The sequence below is a fragment of the Ciona intestinalis genome, chromosome 10 (assembly GCF_000224145.3).
Source record: "Ciona intestinalis chromosome 10, KH, whole genome shotgun sequence".
Classification (NCBI taxonomy): Eukaryota; Metazoa; Chordata; class Ascidiacea; order Phlebobranchia; family Cionidae; genus Ciona; species Ciona intestinalis.
In genome coordinates, this window is record NC_020175.2 from 1,803,417 (window position 1) to 1,824,935 (window position 21,519).

At 33.2% G+C, this 21,519-nt stretch overlaps 4 protein-coding genes and 1 long non-coding RNA gene across 10 annotated transcripts; 2 read left to right on the top strand and 3 right to left on the bottom strand.

Annotated features, from left to right (window-relative positions):
* The first annotated feature begins 864 nt into the window (after window positions 1-864).
* LOC100182327 (integrator complex subunit 10-like) lies at window positions 865-3,110 on the top strand. The gene has a single exon (XM_026836428.1). The coding sequence runs from the start codon at window positions 966-968 to the stop codon at window positions 2,859-2,861; it is 1,896 nt and encodes a 631-aa protein (XP_026692229.1). The 5' UTR covers window positions 865-965; the 3' UTR covers window positions 2,862-3,110.
* erd2 (KDEL receptor) lies at window positions 3,060-10,181 on the top strand. 5 transcript variants are annotated; one of them, XM_026836212.1, is made up of 7 exons: window positions 3,060-3,272; window positions 6,651-6,747; window positions 7,062-7,162; window positions 7,316-7,474; window positions 8,105-8,219; window positions 8,508-8,645; window positions 9,499-9,963. In XM_026836212.1, the coding sequence occupies exons 1-7, from the start codon at window positions 3,183-3,185 to the stop codon at window positions 9,531-9,533; spliced, it is 735 nt and encodes a 244-aa protein (XP_026692013.1). In that variant the 5' UTR covers window positions 3,060-3,182; the 3' UTR covers window positions 9,534-9,963.
* On the bottom strand, window positions 9,718-10,815 carry LOC113474630. The gene is made up of 2 exons (XR_003396319.1): window positions 10,396-10,815; window positions 9,718-10,320 (listed from the first exon to the last, which is right to left on the bottom strand). It is a non-coding gene; the product is annotated as an uncharacterized LOC113474630 (long non-coding RNA).
* A 2,535-nt stretch (window positions 10,816-13,350) lies between these two features.
* LOC100187088 (protransforming growth factor alpha) lies at window positions 13,351-15,046 on the bottom strand. Its single transcript, XM_002126014.3, has 3 exons — window positions 14,925-15,046; window positions 14,141-14,299; window positions 13,351-13,750 (listed from the first exon to the last, which is right to left on the bottom strand). Exons 1-3 carry the CDS (start codon window positions 14,993-14,995, stop codon window positions 13,591-13,593), a joined length of 390 nt encoding a protein of 129 aa, XP_002126050.1. The 5' UTR covers window positions 14,996-15,046; the 3' UTR covers window positions 13,351-13,590.
* Window positions 15,047-16,157: 1,111 nt separating this feature from the next.
* Window positions 16,158-19,847, bottom strand: LOC101243201 (cysteine-rich secretory protein 3-like). 2 transcript variants are annotated; one of them, XM_026836443.1, is made up of 10 exons: window positions 19,763-19,847; window positions 19,517-19,654; window positions 18,797-18,907; window positions 18,617-18,717; window positions 18,258-18,349; window positions 17,200-17,286; window positions 16,982-17,074; window positions 16,712-16,825; window positions 16,502-16,624; window positions 16,158-16,300 (listed from the first exon to the last, which is right to left on the bottom strand). In XM_026836443.1, exons 1-10 carry the CDS (start codon window positions 19,772-19,774, stop codon window positions 16,215-16,217), a joined length of 957 nt encoding a protein of 318 aa, XP_026692244.1. In that variant the 5' UTR covers window positions 19,775-19,847; the 3' UTR covers window positions 16,158-16,214. The 2 variants fall into 2 exon arrangements, with proteins under 2 accessions (XP_026692244.1, XP_018669138.2); XM_018813593.2 differs by lacking the exon at window positions 16,982-17,074.
* Between the last annotated feature and the right edge of the window lie 1,672 nt (window positions 19,848-21,519).

A 21,519-nucleotide genomic window follows, 5' to 3' on the forward strand; every position in this document is an offset into this window, starting at 1 on the left:
TGTTGCCGAAACTAATAACAATAAAAACGCAGGGTAGAAAATACCGGAAGAGTAGAGTGAATGTATACACATTAAAGTTACAGATTTCCTAGCAGGACGATTTGAATATGAGCACTTTTTGGGGTAAAATTTGCGGTTTTCGGTAATAATGTTAACTCGATTTTAAAAAAATCGTTACGATAGGGGTGCGATTTTATTTTTTTAAATCAAAGAGATACACTCACTTTACCAAGATCCGTTGTCTTTCTGCATTTAAAAGTTACAGGTTTCCTAGCAGAGCGGTTTGATCATGACCACTTTTTTGGGTAAAATTTCGCGGTTTTCGGTAATAATGGTGACTCGATTTTAAAAAAATGTTACGATAGGGGCGCGACCTTTTTTTATCAAAGAAATACATTCACTCTACTAGATTCGTTGTCCCTTCTGCATTTAAAAGTTCCAGATTTCCTAGCAGAGCGGTTTGATCATGACCACTTTTTTGGTTAAATTTCGCGGTTTTCGGTAATAATGGTGACTCGATTTTAAAAAAATGTTACGATGGGGGCGCCTTTTTTTATCAAAGAAATACATTCACTCTACTAGAATTCGTTGTCCCTTTGCATTTAAAATTTCCAGATTTCCTAGCAGGACGATTTGAACATGAGCACTTTTTGGGTTAAAATTCGCGGTTTTCGATAATAATGTTGACTTGATTTTAAAAAAGTTGTTGCTATAGTAAGGAGATTTACTTTTGTAATTGAATCACCTTTTTTACTTTACAAGAATTCGTTATATTTATCAACTAAATGACCAGACTTCTTTTTAAAATATAAAGATAAGCTCATATTTATACCCTGCTCTAGGTTTTATATTAATTTTAACGGCAACACTGCGGTTTTGACGTTATTTTTCTGTTAGCGTAAGTTAGCAGAATTCTGGCAGGATTTTAGTGTCGTATAAATTCGTTAACAATAAGAATAACTGAAATGAATTCCATTGCTGAAGAAGCTTGGTTTTTAAGAGAATCCAAGAAACATAATCAATTGGATATTTATCAAGCACGTAGCTGGTTGTTGACTGCGAAATGTATGTTTCCTTTAAACTTTGACGTTCAGATGCAAGAATATGAACTTGAGTTAAGCAATAGAAATCTAGAAGAATGTGCAAAAGTTCTCAATGAAATATTTCGTGATTTTGTATCAGAGACCAAACTGTGGGAAGAAATTGAACTACTGATTCACTCTGTGGAAACATCAACTAATAATATTAGAGCAGAAATATTTGAAAAGCTGCCTTCTTTGACACAGCAAAGAATGATAATCAGCAGTGCGGAGCGACGAGTTAACATCACACAATATTGCAGACTAATTGTACTGCTTATGAAAAAATTTCCAGAAACAACCTCAAAATATGGAATATTACTTGCAGAAAAGCTTGTTGAAACAGAAAAGAGAGACATAGAATTAACGCCTGTCAATCACTGTCGTAAATTGCTTGTCCGGGAAGTCTTACCCGTAATTTGTCGCAATGGGGATGTAGGTGTTTCTCATCGACATTTCTACAAATGGCTGCAGAAGTCAACCGAATTTTATGCTGTGTATTTTACTAATTCAACTGAGTGTGACCGCAATGTATCCTGGAGTGAATTGGAAGAATTGCGATCTGCCATGGCTGGGTATTGTAATTGGGCAGCAGATCCTAACAAAGGGACTTTGCTTGTTGATCGATCTTCTTTTATAAAAGATTTATTTCGAAGAAGTAGAACAGACATAGAAGATACTATAAATCGAAAACAAATTTTTTACACAACTATTATTCTGCTCATGGAGTCATCATCCAAACACATGCAACTGCTGGAATCACAGATCCGCACAGACAGTGAGGAATGTTCACCATACATTTTGATTGAATGTCTGGATCCAGACATGTCTGCAAGTGCAGAATCATCTGTAAAACAAAGTCAGGAGCTAAGGGAAACGTTTCATGTTGCAAAAGATGCATGGGTAATTTTACATTCTAATGAAACATTTGAAAAAGACTTTCATCATTTGGCACGAAGATGGAAATGTGAAAAATGGTTTTGGCTACAACTATTTCTTATTGAACTACAAACATATGAAGGAAATTATAAGGCCGTTATGACTCGTCTTATGACTTTGCAACAAAAGACAGATATCATGTCAAACTCTACCATTCAACGTTTATTTACTCATTTAGTATCAACATGCTTCGCACTTGGTCAACTAAATGAATCTTGTAGTTACATCTTTAAAAGTCTACCTTTGTTTCCACTTAGTTCCAAGACAAGAAAAATTGGTTTTGTTACAAACTTGCTACACCCCACAAAAAATGTAAATCCTTCATTTGAGTTAATTAACCCTACCAAACCAGTTCAACGAAAACTGAGATTGGAAAAACTCACCTTTGAAAATCTTATATCATTCTGGGTTCAAATATTTTTGAGCAATTTAAAAACAAAGTTTGAATTTGTTGACAATGATATTATTCTTGGACACGCACTTGTTTTCAGTCAGCATGACTGGCCAAAATGGAAGCAGGATGCTTATTCGGTCCTTAGAAAAATTGAGCAAAAGGGACTGTTTAACTTTAGTCCATTTTGTAAATACATTATAAACATGCCCATTATAGAAGAAATTGCTTATTTAAAGAAAGAAAAAGGTTGTAAAATAAGCTTAGAATCCAATTTGCCAACTCGTGTACATGTGACCAGAGGAGCTAATCGAGAAGTGGAAGATGATTTCTGGAATTCTATAAAACGAAACGTTCAAAGGAGTTGCGAAAGTGTTGATTCTCTGTTGAGAGAATATTTAATTTCCTGTCAAAATTCATTAACTACCTGTTTGTCATCAACAGAACAGTAAATCGCTCAAACTTAAATGTGCAGACAACACACGCACACTTATCATCATTGCTAAATAACAAAATGTATTTAAAGATATAGTTGTTTAAATGTGATCCACATTTTCTTGATGTGTATTTATATTTTGGTACACTTTCTGAGTATTTGAATCTGCTTTTTTTGACATCTTTTGTCTAGCTTAGTTGTGCTTTCAAAAGTTTCGAACAGAGTTTTATTTTATGAGTATCTAAAAACCACATTCAAATTTACAGCTTATATAGGAAAATAGGAAATAATACATGGATACCTGCATCACCACATTGGATTGAGTGAACAGTAAAACATGACTTTAGAAAACATTTCTTTATTTAAACCCTGGTTGTTTAAAAATCAAAGGCTAAAAAACACTGCAAAATGTATTCTTAACACCAAGGTATAAAGTTGTATAAGATTTTTTCTAATCTGTAAAATACTGGTCGAGGCCATTTGCTGCCAGCCTGTTACTTTTATGGGCAGGTGGGTGCAGTATGTGTCCTTACGCAGGGCAATTACCGAAAAATTGATCCAACCCAGTGGTTGCTCATAATAAACAATCACCCATAAGCAAAGTTACATAATGTCCTCTGCTAATCTGCTATGCATTCATTGTTTAACATGAATTTTAATAATTTTTGTGTTGATATATATAATACTTATTTATTTATTTTTATGATTAAATTTTTCTAAACTCATTGCTTTACCGAACAAAACCCAGGAAATATTTTACTTTCTCTGCATTTTGTTTGGTTGCTTCTTTTATGTATCATCACAGTCACTTCAATACATGGATTGGAGTATTTACAAAAGAATATATAAATAATAGACAGACTGTCTATGTCTAAGACAGGACACCTTTAGCACATGATATCCAAGTATTATGATCGTGTTTAAAACAATGTACAGCGGTCTATGGGAGTCATGAGGAAATAGTTTTATAATTCTTTGAATGTTCTTTGTTTACTACCAAATTAGACAAGATATAGTAGGTGGGGGAAGATGGGACACTTTGCCAGACAAGACTTTTTTTAATTTTCTTTTTACGGACCCCCATTTAATGATAATCAGGTAAGTAAGGTTACAGAATCATTCGACCGTATTATCACGATTCACGACAGTATTATTATAAAACGCCCGTCAAAGCTGATTACTGTTTTTAAATATTAAAAAATATGTAAAATAGAAACAGTATACTTTGAACAGGTAAAAAATGCGAAATAGTAAGGTGCTATTTTTTAATGCTCGCTAAATCATAGTAAAGCCGATGAATTTTTTTAGTTTGCAGGTGCGAACGATTAAACTAGTTTCATAGCTTCATAAAACAACCTTGAATATGCCGTACAGTTTAATTCTGTCTCATAAAACTAGTTTTAGTTTTGTAAAAAAACACTGAGATACAAGCATGAAGAAAATAGGCAGGGGTCAATATGACTTTAATTTGAGATAAAAACAACAAAAAATATCAGTTTAACGTTATATATATGAAGTTTACATGGCAAAGAAACTAGCACAGCCTGTTAAATTCTGTAGGTTAACTACAAGTTGCAGAATACTGGTAATGTAAATATATTTCGATTTAGGGTCCCATCTTCCCCACATTGTAGTTTTGTATGTTTTCATTGCCAAACTTTAAAAGATTTGCTTTCAATTTAGTAATTTATACATCAGGGGTTGTTTAACTATAAGGTACTGATATAATAAAAAGATAACATTTTGAAAATATATTCGAAATTTGGTCTTTTGCACTTGGTGATAATTTATGAGTGGCTTGTGCCAAAAACAGAGTAGTAATACCCAGGCAGTTTGTAGCAAAAATAAAAACTTTATCAATAGTTATAATCAATTTTTTCTTATTACAAGCTCATATACATTTGTGGGATACAATATTTATCCATTGAAGTTCGAACATTACCCATTGTCGTTCAAACAATACCAATTGTTATGCAATAATATAATGTATAGGCTAGCTAACATGTTAAAACTATAGCAGTAGGGCAAGAAAAAGAATGTTTAGACTTAATTTTTAAAGTGTACAGTATTATTTCGTGTTGTTTGCGTATTTTTCTAATCCTATTTATAAATACACTTAATAATCAAAATTAACAATGATTTTAAACTGTCCCATCTTATCCTGTGTGTTTTCGAATTTGTAAAAATTCATTTGTTGTGCGGATCGCTAAATAACTCCTCGTGTGTTTTATTATATTTTATTAAACTGTTGTCAATTAATAAAGGAATAATAGTACTAATTCGTGGTATTACCCAAAAACTGTCATTTATTTTGATTTTGGAAATATTTGGCATTATGTGCTTGAGTGTCCCATCTTTCCCCATCGTAATATATGATGGGGAAAGACGGGACACCCTTAGCACATGATATCCAAGTATTATGAATGAATGAAATACATTGAAATAGTGTTGATGAAAAGTAGCGAAGTGGCATTGACGACAAAAGCATTGCAGTTTAAAACTACCAGTGACCAATACACTCTTTCTTTTATATATCCAGTTGTTGTAATATAACTTAAGATAAAATAGTTGTCCAGGTATCTGGGGGTATTAGGAAACCGAGTTTTCTCGCCATGCCTGGATATTGGATAACAGAAATATGATAAATGGTGTTATATGTTGATTTGATATTAAATTTGTGTTTCTAATTGTGGGTTTTGTATCAAATACACTGTTTTAAAAATGTTGTTGACATTGAAGTTTTGTTAAAAAAAAATTAGATAACATAAATACTTGAATAAATTAATGTAACTTACTTTATTCTCGCGTGGCTGGAAAATGACAATCGTTATAATACACATACGAGCTGCCAAGTATGTTGGTTTGTGGGTGATAATTTTTTTGTAGATTTTTTATGTGTGGCTGATAATTTAGACAACCCATCAGTGACCACTTGGTTGGAGCAATTTTCGTTAAGTGTCTTACCCAAGGACAGATACGCCCACAATGGTAGCAACGACCAGCTTTCAATCCATTACCTCTGAATCTCTTAACGTATATTTTGAACAGATATGATTATACTAGACTTTATAGAGTATTCTAACAATCCTATGATAAATATACTAAAAAATGTTTAGTATACTCTGCTTTATTTTTAAACATATTGGTCTGATATTATGTCCTTGCAAATTCCCAAAACTATGATATTGTGTATTTGTGAATTTTTAGTTAAACTTGCGTACCCATTTAACCGCTTCTCAAAAAACACACTTCAAATTATTGCAAAACTCTAAAATAGAGAAGACGTATTATTAAACTTTGGAAAACCAAATGGTTTTAATCTTTTTGATTTTTGAACCATACATTGGACAGATTTTGTCGGAGCACTATGTCCAATTTGGATCTAAATAAATTCTGGCAACACTGCTTATCGTGACCTTTGAACCAGGGACAGCGCCACGTCAGATACAAGTGCGAGATTTCTGACGCGGTTTTGTTGTTTGCAAATTCACCGGTTTAAGACCCAGAAAGGCTTACTATATGGTCAGTGCGTTGACGAGGACCGCGAGTGTTGGTTGGGAATAAATTTAATGATTGTACTGACGAGGATCATACTTTTTATTCGATTTCGTTAATAAAGATTTCTTATGTGTATTGGCGGTATATACGTGCCACGTATCGGTAATCGACGGTAAATACTTTTTGCAATTTAAATAAATTTGGTATTAACGCACATTTCATGCTTTAGTGATTGATAATATACAGGTACTGATAATAGGTTTCAAATACCATAAGAATTTGTTTCTGATCGCAAATACCTGTTCAGATAAGAATGAATATTTTCCGACTTGCTGGAGACCTGTCTCATCTTGCCGCTATAATTGTTCTTCTACTTAAAATATGGAAAACACGCTCATGTGCAGGTACTAATGTTTTTTGACAATTTAATACATAGCTTTGCGCTTCATTTGAAATATATATTCTATATTATAAAGTTTTACTATTGCATAGGATTATACTTTAATATTAGATTGTGAATAACAAAGTTTATAAAAAAAGTCATACTTACCAAAAAATCCAATTGTTTAAAATATTTAGCATGAAAGTGTTTGGACACTATATATGCATTGCTGCATATTGAGTCAGTTTTTTATAATATTTAAGTTAGTTGTAATTGATATACAACTAACTCAAACTATTATACCTACCGTCATTGTTAAAATGATTTGTTGAACAGGTATCTCTGGAAAAAGTCAAATATTGTTTGCATTGGTTTTCACCACAAGATACCTTGATCTTTTTACCAACTTTATCTCCCCATACAACACAGTGATGAAGGTGAGGTTAATTTTCACACATATATATATATATATATATATATTATACATATATTGTATGTGTATATATATATTTATTTTTACTGCTTATGATTGAATAGTTTTCTGTTTTGAGTGAAAAAGTTTAAAAGAGCTTAAAAAACATTTATTTTAGATGATATATCTTGGATGTGCTTATGCAACTGTATATTTGATATACATGAAGTTCAAAGCCACCTATGATGGAAACCATGACACATTTCGTGCTGAATTCCTTGTTGTTCCTGTTGGCGGACTCGCCTTTTTGGTGAATCATGAGTTTTCTCCTTTAGAGGTAAAGTTGTATGCTGAACTTTTTATGTTATTGCCCCAGGGTATAAATTTTCTAATTTAACAGACGTCGAAATGACCAGAGGCATTATATGTTTACTGTTAATTGCCTGGTAATTTCAGCGCTACCTTGAAGACCTTGGTTACGTTTACTTCTTTGTTAACTTTAGGATAATTGTCAAACACAGTTTGTTGCAGATTTTAAAGAAGTTGTTCAGTAATTGTGTATTAGTTTTACTTCCCTGCTATTTAAATATTTAATCTTTGATTTTCACAACAAACCTTAAACTATGTCAAGTAAATTGACCTAAGATCACATAGTTTTATTTCACACTTTGTACCTTTCGTAATAATTGAAATCAAATTGACATAAGATCACATAGTTTTATTTCACTCTTTGTACTTTTCGTAATAATTGAAATCAACCAAACAACCCATACCCATACATTGCTGTTTATGCTTTATATTTGTATTATTGCTTGTGCCTTAGTTTTACGAACGAATATTACAAGGCTAAAAACAGAATGTATTGGTGTAATTATATAAATAGTAAGATACCCTAGTTGATAAAAATAAAATAGTTTTTTTTATTCATAATCCTAATTTGTTACCAACCGAAATTTATTTGTTATAGATCCTTTGGACATTTAGCATTTATTTAGAAAGTGTTGCCATCTTGCCACAGTTGTTTATGATCAGCAAAACTGGTGAAGCTGAAACTATTACCACACACTACCTGTTTGCTCTCGGTATGATATGTGCTTGTAATTTGCAACCGGATTTCTTTTTAAACAATATGGCATATGTTCTCAATATATTAAAATATACAAGTAATGTAGTAATATTAAATATGAAATCATGGGTACAAAATACAAATGTATAGTAACTAGATTCAAAATTTTCACCAGTGTACCCTGTCATGTTATATTGTATAAACAACACCAGTAAATATAAATATATGCCAATGCAATGTTTGATATGAATATTATGAAATATATTTTTTCAGATTTGATTTAAGTTTATTTATTTACTCACAGGCATGTACAGAGCTTTGTATCTCATCAACTGGATCTGGAGATATTACTTTGAAAATTTTTTCGATTTGATTGCTATTGTCGCGGGATGTGTACAAACAATCTTATACTGCGATTTCTTTTACCTTTATATTACCAAAGGTGGGATAATCTTGTAATGTTTAGTCTTTTTTATGGTTCATACTTTATATTGTAGCCATTCAGCATTAAACTTTGTTAATGGGGTACCAACGAAAATAAAAAGTTGTATATGGGTAGTAATGCTTAAATGGGATCTAAAACTGTCATCAAAAAAATTGTATAAGCTTCTTAAACAATCTCATTAAAAAAACGCTGGAGTAAGACAAATTAGGTGTGCAACAATGCATAGGAAGTGTTGTATTTGTATTGTTTATTATAGGAGAAATTTTAGTTAAATTGTTTTATATTATTATATATATACATAATAATTAATAACCAATGAGAGAAAAGGGGCAGGGCCAGCATATAATGTAAGAAGCATCCATTATCCCAAATCCGAAAAAAAAAATTATATTCTTCAGTAGTTTGGAAACTAGAAGCAGTCTAAATTGAATGAAACTATTTCTCATGTAAATCCCATGCGTTGTTGTACGCTTGTACCACAGCCAATTTATTTTCTCAAGGGGTTGAATTTGCGGTTTGAAACATTTTTTTTCAAAAACTTTAATCTAATGGTACCTTTCGGTCAAATTTGAGCAATTCTAAAAAATACACACATTTTGTTTTTTGTTCGTATGCACCTTTAATATAAACCAAAAAAATTACGCTGATAAGGGTAATTTAAGAAGATATCAAAATATTTAGTATGCAAAGTACATTTGCTGTATGAGTATGAGCTTTACCACAAATATGCCTGCAAGCAATAGTTTATATTATTATATTCAACTTATCACTGTTGATACAAACCTTGTAGTTTACAGCTACTAATTACCCTGTTGCAACAAATTTTATTCACTTATATTCATATCCACAGTGTTGCAAGGAAAGAAGCTTAGCCTTCCTGCATAATTCCCTTGATATCCCATGGCTTCTTTGATCTGTGCCACACCATTCATCAACACTGGCTTAGTTTTGGGAGCCAGTTATTTGGACTGATCAAAAATTGCTCAACCTAGTTTCTTCGATTTATCTGGGTGTTAATAGTAGACTATTGGATAGATATCAACTTTGACAAATGCATGTAGTATCATTGTATTATCATCAACGGCTCTTGCTAGATGAAACATAAATTTGTTTTGGTTATGTGTGTGCAATTTAGAAAAGTGTTTTAAAATATTTTATTTCTATTTCAGTTCTGAAATGCAAACCAAACAATTTTTAAGTCTGTACATCTGGATGCCTCGTTTTAAATGCGCCATTAAAGTTGCTAAAACATGTAACGTGTATCCACAGCCTGAGCTCATAATCTGCTTTTCAATAAACATGCTGATATGCTTAATCGATTGAAAATATTTGGTGCCGTCAGCATCTGAATGACCTTGATGTTGGCTGTTGAGCCTTTTGTAAATAGATTCCAATAAAATATAAGAATGTGCCATACATTACACGTATGTATGTGAAGCTTTTGCTGTTTCTATCTGAAGACTACCGGGTGTAAAATGAATAGTTTGTCATCTTTTGTGCCTTTGTTAAATAAAACCAGCAAACAGATTTGTTACACAAAATACAATGCAATGCTTTGTTACGTATACATAAGTCAGGTTTACGGAAATGATTGTGGCGAGTGGTAATCTTCAGTTCAAGTCTATTGTTATGAGATAGTTCTCTATAGGCGTTGAGCTTTCGCTTTTTGATTCTGTCGGTCATAAATTACGATGTAAGCAATGTATTTAGTTGATTTAAAATTGGGTTGTCAATTGTATTTACTTACCTCTAGTTAAAAAGAACATATCACATGTAGAAGTTACTACCCATCTTTTGGCTTTTGTCAAATCTCTTGCTCTTCGTTATCGTGACCGAAGAGACGAAATAAATTTCATTCATTCAAAAAATGAATTATATTACGTATTCTCGCATGACGGTGCAATGGCAGTTATTAAAAAAAACGGATGTCTTACTTAATATACTGTTTGTTTGAGCGGCTTTTATAATATAGTGGATGGGACACTTAGCACATATTGCTCAATATTTACAAATTTAAAATACCTTACGGTTTTGGGGTGATAACACGAATTAATACTATCCGTCCTTTATCAATTAACAACAACTCAAAAAAATTAATAAAACATACGAGCAGTTATTTATCGATTCGCGCAACAGGTGAAATTTTACAAACTCAAAAAACACAGGATTAGACGGGACAGTTTAAAATCATTGTTAATTTTGATTAATAAGTGAATTTATTAAATGTAATATACACGTAAATACCACGAAATAATACTTTAGGCTTCAAAAATCAAGTTTAGACACTTTTTTCTCGCCTTATTTCTATAGTTTTTAACATGTTGCAAACATTATATAATTGTATAAAAATTGGTATTTTTGAAGGGTATAATGGGTATTTTTCGCTTAATGTAAAACAGCCACACGAAAAGTGTGACGTCACGGATATGATTCAAAATAACTGAATGGTTTACAATTCTTAACTATCCCATTTTACCCCAATCCGCTATAACTCCTCGATTTCCTTATGAGGTGCTTACATTATACACTAACAGATTACTTGTAATGCATTTTATAATAATAACATACCAGAGTAGGGGAAGACGAGACACATTTAGCAAATAATATCCAAATGTCCTGATCGTGTTTTAAACAGTTAACAACGGTCTATGGGAGTCGTGAGGATACGGTTTTATAATTCTTTGAACGTTCTTTGTTTACAACCAAATAGGACGAGAAAATAGAACAAACAGGTTGTCCTATCTTTCCCTACCCTACTGTACTAAGAATTTTACTTGTGAAGTCCTTATATCTGGTGCTGCCTGTGGTCAGTGAATCAGCAAATAGGTCGTCCAGAAAACGTTCGTTTAAGCAGATACCATTGTATTTATGCTACTCTATGATGAATATTTCTAATCCGGCTACAAATGTAATTTCTTTACGCAAACAATCCTTCAAATTCGCTAAACTAATAAAAATGTGTCACTGTACACTATACAACAATTTTCGTGATCCTTTTCCGTATATAAACCTATAAAAACGCTTAAATACGGACTCTGCCTTGCACTTAATTTTGCCTTGTCTGACTGAACTGTCGGGCGAGGTGTAACTGTCGGTTCATGCGTGAAAAGTGGTCACGTGGTCTCGTTAGCGTACTATTACTTCAGTATACTGTGGTAGTACATTCTTGGACATTTATTCAAACTTTCTATTTAGTTTTACTTTTCTAGTTTACCACTCCTCACACTCGTGGTAGTTCACATAGCCACTCTAGAATATTAAGCATTCGTATGTTGATGAACATTTTGCTGTTATGGTGCCAGAATCGTATCAATTGTAAAAGGATATGGAGACATTCAGCGGAAATATTCTACTTAAGTAATTAATAAATCACTAAAAAAGTTTTGTTTTAAATGAATAAACATAACCTGTTTATCCTCACGTGGCCGGAAAACGAGAGTCGTATAATGGGTGTCATGGTAGCAGCGACGAGCTTTGAACCCGGTTTTAACTCTGTTTCGGCACGTGATGGTTCGTTGGTGCCTCTTTTAGATTGCTTAAAGCAGTTACGCGCTTTCGAGGCTCTTCTTTGTAGGTCCTTTATTTGCGGTAACTATAAAACAAATATAAACGAATAACTATAAAACAATCGTTATTAAACTTAAACAATGCACAAAATAATATCTGACTATCTGTAATTTGGCATGTAGTCGCTAACTTTTTTAGTTACCGTTTTTAAGTTATAGAATAATGTAAACAATATATTTTGGGGTTTGTTAACAGAAATCTCATTAAGTTTAAATTAACACAAATAAAATTCGTATATGAAAGCCCACAAAAGTAAGGAAATAAAAGGTGGTTGGTTGCTATATACGGCATAAACATTGGTGGTTGCGAATAGTAGGTATAAATATGTTGGTTTCAACTCAATGTCAAATTTTTCCTTGTTGTCATTTCTCGATGTTTGGAAAGGTTTTTTTCTTATTATATAAATAAAAATCTTTTTTTTTTCAGTCCATATAACGTTTGTGCTGATTCATCAAAGGTATAGGTAGAATGTCTTCACCTACGTTAGTTTTCGCATAAAGTGCTATAAGTTTGTTTGGTTGAACAGTTTAAAAAAATGACCAAAGATTTAACAATTTCCCAATTAGTATTTCCAACAAGATGTACATTATTCATTGTAATAATTTATGCATAAACGTTTTCTTTAAACAGAGAAATAACTTTAAGCAAACGTCATAAACATTGCAAATATTTAAACGCAAAAAAAAGTTATATGTCCTGTGCCATGGAACAGTATAGTTGGACCAGAGCTTTCGGGTTCGAGATTTGCCTCTGTCACCATTGCGTATATTGGTGTAGCAATAAATGAATAAGCAATAAATTACATAATGTGACCATCGCGTATGAAGCACGAGGTGGAAGCACCCGCCGTGATATAATTCATGTACCGCAGTAGTGGAGAAAACTACTTCCGTTTTAGAATATGTTGTTGTTACTCACCTGAATAGTTAATAAAAACGTAACGCCGCTATAAATGGTGCCTTTTAGATGAATTGTTGAACCATATATAAGATTAGAGTGTTTATTACAAATTGTTCCTGGAATGTTTGCTTGCATTTTATTTAGTTACTTTTAAAATGCTGTGACCCTATATCACACTAATTTTGTTTTACCACGTTTGTATATGGTAAATACTTTAAATAAAATAAACCAACAGTATATTTATTTTGATTTAATTATAAAATGAAACTTTCAGCAATGAAGCAGAATATACGAAAATAAAAATGACACAATAAATAATAAGAAAATGGTATTGAATGAACTGGAACGTATGAATGAAAGGACAAAGAATGAAAGAGCAAGACATGGTGAGGTTTCATTTCCCACCAATAATATTCTCCGCTAGATGGGGCAAGAAGCAACACCAGAAATGGAAAGCAAGATATTTAAACTAAATTCATGCGACTGTAACGATTCCTTTGCTCTTTGTATCGCTATACGTTGGGCTTATAACGTCGTCATATGAAAGCGGACCTCTGTAAATTTCACAGGATCTTTTGTCTTCGATCTGAACTGTTCGAAATCGTTTTCTTTCCCTTCGAACACGTTTACACTTCCTATGAAAATTTTAATATTTATAACACATATGAAGTTTTATAGTTTTCAATAAATATTTCATAATCTATTTTCACGTATTATTCAATCCTCCTAAAATAACAAACATGCGCGAGGTATATGGCACGGTCACTTTATAAATAGTGCGCTATCGTGCCGAGTTTCTTCCCCTAACACATGATTTACCCCCGGGTCAGAGCAGTCAATTTCACACATGTCCATCTACTTTGTTATCATATCAGCATAACATGTTGGTTTAATGGAAAATCATAATTACTTAACACTTCATGTCATTATTGAAAGACGCCGAACATTGAAAAATTTCAACAACAAGTTTTTGATTTTTGTTTAAATAATTTGTTGCAAATTCCTATTGTTTTTTCAGCACTCACTTGTGGATGACGTAACCAGCAATGAAGAGAAGAATGAGAAGAAAACAAGAAACAACGATGGCTGCGATCAACTCTGGGTGTCCGTGACCTTCTTTTGATCCGGTTGAAAATAAAATGGACGTTTCCTCGCAGTGCACGCCTTCGAACCCCGAAAAACACCTAAAAGGACCACGGTTAAGAATTCTTTAATAAAATGACGCAACGAGTAATATATAGTAGAGTGGGGGGGAAACGAGACACTTTTGACACCTAAAATAAAAATATCATGATCGTGTTTTAAACAATTAACAGCGGTCTCTGGGAGTCGTGAGTATACGGTCTTTTAATTTTTGAAGTGTTCTTTGTTTACTATCAAATGGGACAAGAAAATAAAACGTATCTTAAAATTTTTTCCCGGCCCATATTTTGGTAGTTATTTTTTTTCAAATATGAGATGTATGATTTTATTTATGATTACAACAATATGATAATATACACACGGTTAAATGTATTACTTGGTATTTTTAAGTCCTCGTAAAAAAACTTCACTTTGCACTACTGTTAGTTTTACTTCCAGCTTTAAATTTGAGTCATGTATATAGTTGAGTGGAGGGAAATAAGACCTTTTCATTACATTTTTTTGTCCCATTTGGTATTAAACAAAACATAATCAAAGAACTACAAAATCGTATCCTCACGACCCTCATAAACCGTTGTTAAAACAGACTTAGTATATCTGGAGATAAAGTCCTAAAAGTGTCCCATCTTACCCTACAGTACTATATAATTTATTACATCAACTCACTCGCAAATCCCATCAACTTCATCCAAGCATGTTCCGTGAATGCAGTGACAGTTGCTATTATTTGCAGACATATTGCTTGTTTCAAACGAAGTTTACTAACTTAAAGCTCTAAATATCTAAAAAGAACTAACAAACAATAAGTAAAGCGTAATAATCTATTAATTATTTCTAACAGCATCTAACGTTTACTGTAGATCTAAACTTACAAATCGTAAGCGAATGTCTGTTGACTATGATTCTTCTACCTTGCGAGGGTGCTTTATATTCACTTGTATTCCCTTTCTCATCTCTGGTTACTGCGTAAACGTTCGGCCGCACTGTCACCGATTTCGTTATACCATCATCGGTGGTCGTGACCTGCACCTTTTAACAGCCTGGCGTCGGTACGAAGATGGCTTCCTTATCTCTTTTCTCAATGTTATGCTTTCAATATACGTTTAGCTGTGAGCGCCAAACATCGACGTCGATTTAGGACATCAGGTTAAGATAACAATTTTCTGTTCAATGACTGCTTTTGAAAAATAGGTTCATTCATACCTCAACATTATATGCCAGAAGTTGCACTTACGTGACATGAGAATATGACTTGTAAATCGACACACCGCATTATAACCGTCCGTATCGGGTTTCAGAATAACAGCAAACTTACCTCCATCTACGTTGAAAGGTTTACTCTATTTTAGTTCATGTGAACGATGTTCTTAAATTACACCCTGACGATCCGAATTATTCTTAGAGACCAAAATTTACACGTGCGCGAAATACCTTTAACGTCATACATTCTAGAATGTATTGGCCCTTTTTTATCAAGTCCAAGTTTTGAGCATTTTAAACACATTCCTACGTTTAGATTTTGTTGTTTGGATTATTTTAGATAAACAATATTTGTATAAAAGCGAATTATTTTAATGTGGTTTGTATGAGAGTGAAACCAACATTCTTCGACGTGAATACAATATTTTAATTCTTTTAAAATGTGTTTACCTTCGCCAAATTTAAAAAGCAAACATCAGTTACAACGCCCACATAAAACGTTGTTAAAATAATCTACCGCATTTAGCCTATGTTAAGGTTTTCTATAAATAAACAAACATTTCAACTTTTTACGTCAACCCTGACTCAAAACGCCCACGTCAAACATGAAAACGTCAAACTCATTTGAGCAATACATTCGTAAGTATTTATGATTTCATCAAACATAACCGCGTTACAGGTACGATTCAAACAAATTTAAATCGCCCAAAAATACATAACGAACCGGTTAGATAATTCTTAAATACATCAACCCTTCTAAAGGCACATAAAACTGGTAAGTGCAGCAAGTAGAATCATTGCATGAATTTTTCTTTCCGGTTTGACCTCTGCCCTGCTTCTTTCTGTTAACGAAAACAAAACATACAAAACCTTTTTTAAGAACTAATAATTGAGCGTGTCCAATCAAGGTAACTTCAACTGTGGAAATGCACAGGAAAGAGGTTTCAGTAAGAAAAACACAAATCGATATTTGTTTATTTATGTTTCTCTAAAAAACCAATCGCGGGAGAAATTTGAACTCGCAACGTGGAGATTAAACTCACCGCAGCGCGTTCCGTAAAATGGCGCAGGACACACGCATTCGCACGAATCTGTGTCAATTCTTCCGCCGCTCTCACAGATAAGTCCACCGCAGCAGAGACCAACGCTGTCGTTGTACAGGCCCTCTTTAGTACAAACAGTTGTTAAGTAGATGTGTTAGGTCGACACACACTATATACAAGCTAATATACAGGAATATAGGAGAAATATACCACACATTCCGCATGTCTTCTTGCACAACCCCTCTTGTGATGGATGACAGGTTGTTGTTCGGGCGCCAGGCGGAAGCATTCTTGTGCAATCTGGCTTTGAATCATCACAGGTTCCTATAAAACAGTAAAAAAACTTAAGTTTGAAAAATAAAATAAAATTAAATTAAATTAAAAATTTTCTGGGTTATTTTCTCTAATGAGATCTTATCAGCGTTTTGTAAACTTGTGCGGTGATGCTTGATAATTAAAACCTACAAAGCTGCAATGTACCTGCGCAATTAAGGCCATCCCAGCCAGGAGAACAGGCACAGGTGCATAAGTTTGTATTCAACACACCGCAATTGTAACACCTTATGTGGCATGCTGTAAACACCATCATTTAAGTTTAAAAGAGAACAACATTTGTTATTGATGATCAAATAAAGTATTCAGTACGCTACGTACTTGATGCATTCAAAGAAACTACGAAATTAAACGAGTATACATACCTAGTTTCTCGTGCTGACAATCGCTTTTCGTGATTTTATTTGGATTGGTTGGCCAATAATGTTCGTGTATTGGACTTATACATTCAGCTGCAACGATAAAATGAGTTAGGTTGAGCTATAACGTATTAGAACACCATCATGTACCAGTGACGGTGCCCAAAACGCTAAAACGGGTTTTACTTTCAGCACAAGGGAAAAAATAAGACGTCGTTTCTTACGACAATAACTTGATTATTAAAATATATTGTTAATTTTTTTGTGTAGTAGGCTGGGATTTAAATGCTTATAGGCGTAATCGTATATCCGAATAACTTGTTAGTGGCTTTTACATCGCAGTTTGTTCAGAACGTTAATTACCCAAAATACCACGCCGCAAGCTATTGTTTAATGTATTTCGTAAACTAAACTGATGAGGTTCGTAGGGGCTGGTACAAGATTTTAAAGAGCCTAATTATAATTTAAAATTTAACAACAAATTAATGCTTGATCTTACGCAGCGGAAGTTGTATAAATATTCGATTGTGTAGACTGTAGATACGTATGACATTATATATTGTTTGAATTTTTTAATTGGCCGGCCGCCACAAGCTATATTTAATGGTTGCGGATTATTGGGCGTATATATTTATTCGCTGTACTTGTCTAACTGGTTAAACTCATGCCAGCAATATGTATGTTTCACAATAACTTTGGTGACACGGGAGTTATAAGCACCTACAGGGGTAAGAGGTAAGATGGGACACTTATATAGCACATACTATTTAAATATCCCGATCGGTATTTAAACAAAGAACAACCTTATATAGAACTCATAATACGGTTTTATAATTCTTTTCCGTTCTTTGACTACAATCAAATGGGACCGCAAAATATAATAAAAAGTTGTCCCATCTTCCCCCCACCCAACTATTTATATACGTGTATTTGTTTGACGTTTTTTAAATTTGACTGGTACAATTGTCAAGTTTTGTTTTTATTCGTAATATGGAAATTATGGTTTACTGCGTTGGCATACATGGTCGTTCGTTATACAATACATAGTATTCATATACTCTTACCGCATAAGCCATCATCACACCAACCCTCACCGGACTTGCACAAACTACACCACTCGCCTGCTTTGTAAGGCAAAGGCAGGGCAGGATTGCTCCTGTAATAGATGAATAATATTTGAGACATATCACGTAGACGTCGCTAAGTGAGTATTTTTTCTTCCCCTTATACATTGAAGCTTTGATCCACCCTTATTAATTGGATAATGGTCGCCTTATCGTCGCGACACAAAATCTAGAAAGGTGTCGTGATGGTTATCGAGAGGCCATTTGAAAGTTGAAAACGTATTATTAGTTATGATTTTCAGAATCTACAGCGGAATGAATCAAACATGTGTTATTACTAAACAATCAAAAGTGCATACGGTGGACGTTGATATTCACAGACAACAATGAGAGCCCGGATTCGTTCTTCTGTGCAATCTTTCCAACCACATCCGACGAACACAGACTCAGCAGTCGCAACCTGCGTCAGTCCGGGTTAAAACCGGTAAGAAAACATTTCCCTTTCCCTTGCAAAAGCATTGAAACGACGCTCGATTTACCTGTAAATAGTGACCGCATATTTTCCCTTCTTCGCATGTGTTGTTTTCGTAGGTGTAGTAATTGATCTCGTCCCACCAGTCTTGAACGATTAGTAAAGTTAATCTCCGGCTCTGTAAATAAATTCAGGTGGAGAAACGAAACGAGGAAGTTTATTTGTTCAATGAAATTACATTCAATTATGAGATTAAAATGTTCCCAATATAATGCTTCCACCCCAAATTAGATCACATAATATCGGATTCGACATGGTCTGGGCATCAAGCAAAGAGAAAAGCAGTTTACATATAACCTTTTGCTCGCAAAAATGTTAGAATCATTTTTATCAATTATATCTTTGCTAAATCTTTAGGCATTTTTAAGGATCGGAGCAAAGTTAAACTTATACGTAAATTTGAATATGATCGTTTTATATTATTTTTACGCGATCTTTAAGTTCCGGTGTGCCCTTTTAGTCGAGCGGATCACACTGTATTATCAAATATCTGTTCTTTTAACAGTATGGGTGCATATTCTAACACAAAATTGCTTTATATTTTAAATAATATAATTTGACAATGATCTAATGTGACGAATTGTTATTCTTCCATGGGTGAGGTTCTGCTATCAACATCATATCAAAACATCCATAAACCAAAATTTCTTATAAAAGTTAGTTTGACATCATTGAATACTCAATAAATTGGCATTGATTTCTATATAAATAAGTACTTAAAATCTACCTGAGTCTTTGTGCCCATCCATATATTCTGACCAACAAAAGTATACGGAATTTGATCATCTTTCCAGTTTCTCCCATGCTCAAAATTACATTCATTTGCCCAATTTTGTGCCATTTGTGCCAATCTATCGTCCCAAGCCTGTGTAAGATAACAACAAAATAGATACACAATTCGTTGTCTTTATTTTAAACATATGCATTTTACAACCCTTTAGTAGTTACTTGACATCAGGTTAAAAACACATACCATCTTTTCCATATTGCCCGCTGGTGGGCGCACTTGAGCACGTAATATGTTGTGTTGTTGCAGAATTTCATCGCATTCTTCTTTAGAAAACTCGGTGGCCGGTGCAGTAACCAGGTTAAAAAAGAGAAAGGTAATTGCTATTGTTAACGTGACCATTAAATTGACTCAAACTGTAAATTTGAGAAGAAATTTGATTTTATTATCAGTCATAAAGTATGGTGGGGAAAGATGGGACACATTTTACTTCTCGTCCTATTTGGTAATAAACAAAAACATTCAAATAATTACAAACCCGTATCCTCACGACTAAATCGTTGTTAATTATTTAAAACACGATATTTAAATATTATGTGCTAAAGGTTTCCCGTCTTTTCCCACGCTACTATACATAAAAATATCTATGAAAAAATAACCACATACAAAGTAACATACACGGTAACTCGTTAGATGACACGGGGTGTATGAAACAAAACCCGTGGTATAAAGTTCAAACAGCGTTGAACAAGAAGATTATGGTTCATGTTTCGATCCGACTAACCTTTAACAGCTGTTAGTAAAAATTAAATTAGTAATGGAAGTTTAACTTTATTTTGGATTTGTTACAGTAAGTCCTTTTTTGTGAATATATTAAATAACAATAGAAATGGAATTTATTAGGGTTTGACTTTTCGATTGAACATAGCTATATAGAAGCATATAGGCTGACTGGTCAGCACTTTTAAAAAGGTAATTATCAACACGAACGACCGGCTAATATAAACATTTTAATACCAAGTATTTGCTCAATCGATAAATTAAAACAAAATGAAGTTAATATTTTTTAAACATTCAAAAAAAGGCATTTATTGTAACAAATCCAAAATAAATTTACTTTAGTACCAGAGGGTAAATGTTGAGTGACGTTTTTCGGATAGGAAATCTCATGCATTGAAGTTTGATCTCACTCTCAATATCCATAAACAGTTTGATATTTTGAAACTTTGCTGGTACATATTTGAGAATATCTACCTATATAAATCTTTTCTTTCGTTTGTATGGCTCTTTAAGTATAGTAATGTTGGGGAAGATGGGACACCCTTTCATTCCATATTCTCGTCCAATTTGGTTGTAAACAAAAAACATTTAAAGAATTATTAAACTGTATGCTCTCGGCCCCCACAGGCCGTTGTTAATTGTTTGAAACACGATCAGGATACTTGGATATTACGTACTAGAGGTGTCCCATCTTCCCCCACCCTACTATATAATGTCATAATTTACGATAACGCTTTTCAAAAAATAGATGAATAAATTGCTAATCGTAAGAACCCGATTGGATTGCAATCGTCAGAATAAATAAATATATCACAGGTTACAACATAATGCTGATACATTCGCAGATACTGCTCCAACTAACTGATTATGGTAACACTGTTCGATTGCCACTTTAGTACCCTATAAGCTCTTGACATTGAAATGTGATTATATTTGTATTTTGAAGTACGTATCGTTAATTAATCGTATGTCTGTTTGTTTGCCACTGACTAACGTTAATTACTACAATCATTCAAAAAATGGGATCATAAAAGAATCGTCAAAAATTATTGTTTTTTTTACTCTGTTTATTTTTGTGACAGAAAATGATCGTTAGATTTAACGACGAATAATTTGGTTTAAACACCGAAGCTCGGTTATGGAATGCAATCTATATATTTATTGATCGTCAAAATACTTAACAATTGTTATTCAACAAATATAAAGGCAACTTTTAGCCTCAA

Excerpts from the sequence above, each read along its gene's own strand:
- LOC100182327 (XM_026836428.1), top strand. The coding sequence starts at position 966 with ATGAATTCCATTGCTGAAGAAGCTTGGTTTTTAAGAGAATCCAAGAAA.
- erd2 (XM_026836212.1), top strand. The coding sequence starts at position 3,183 with ATGACTTTAGAAAACATTTCTTTATTTAAACCCTGGTTGTTTAAAAAT. Across the intron at positions 3,273-6,650 it reads AATGTATTCTTAACACCAAG|ATAAGAATGAATATTTTCCG; the intron begins GTATAAAGTTGT and ends ATACCTGTTCAG. Across the intron at positions 8,646-9,498 it reads TTACCTTTATATTACCAAAG|TGTTGCAAGGAAAGAAGCTT; the intron begins GTGGGATAATCT and ends TCATATCCACAG.
- LOC100187088 (XM_002126014.3), bottom strand. The coding sequence starts at position 14,995 with ATGTCTGCAAATAATAGCAACTGTCACTGCATTCACGGAACATGCTTG. Across the intron at positions 14,300-14,924 it reads GAAGTTGATGGGATTTGCGA|GTGTTTTTCGGGGTTCGAAG; the intron begins GTGAGTTGATGT and ends TGGTCCTTTTAG. Across the intron at positions 13,751-14,140 it reads GCTGGTTACGTCATCCACAA|GAAGTGTAAACGTGTTCGAA; the intron begins GTGAGTGCTGAA and ends AAATTTTCATAG.
- LOC101243201 (XM_026836443.1), bottom strand. Across the intron at positions 18,908-19,516 it reads GGATGGGCACAAAGACTCAG|AGCCGGAGATTAACTTTACT; the intron begins GTAGATTTTAAG and ends ATTTATTTACAG. Across the intron at positions 17,075-17,199 it reads TTGTCAGCACGAGAAACTAG|CATGCCACATAAGGTGTTAC; the intron begins GTATGTATACTC and ends TGGTGTTTACAG.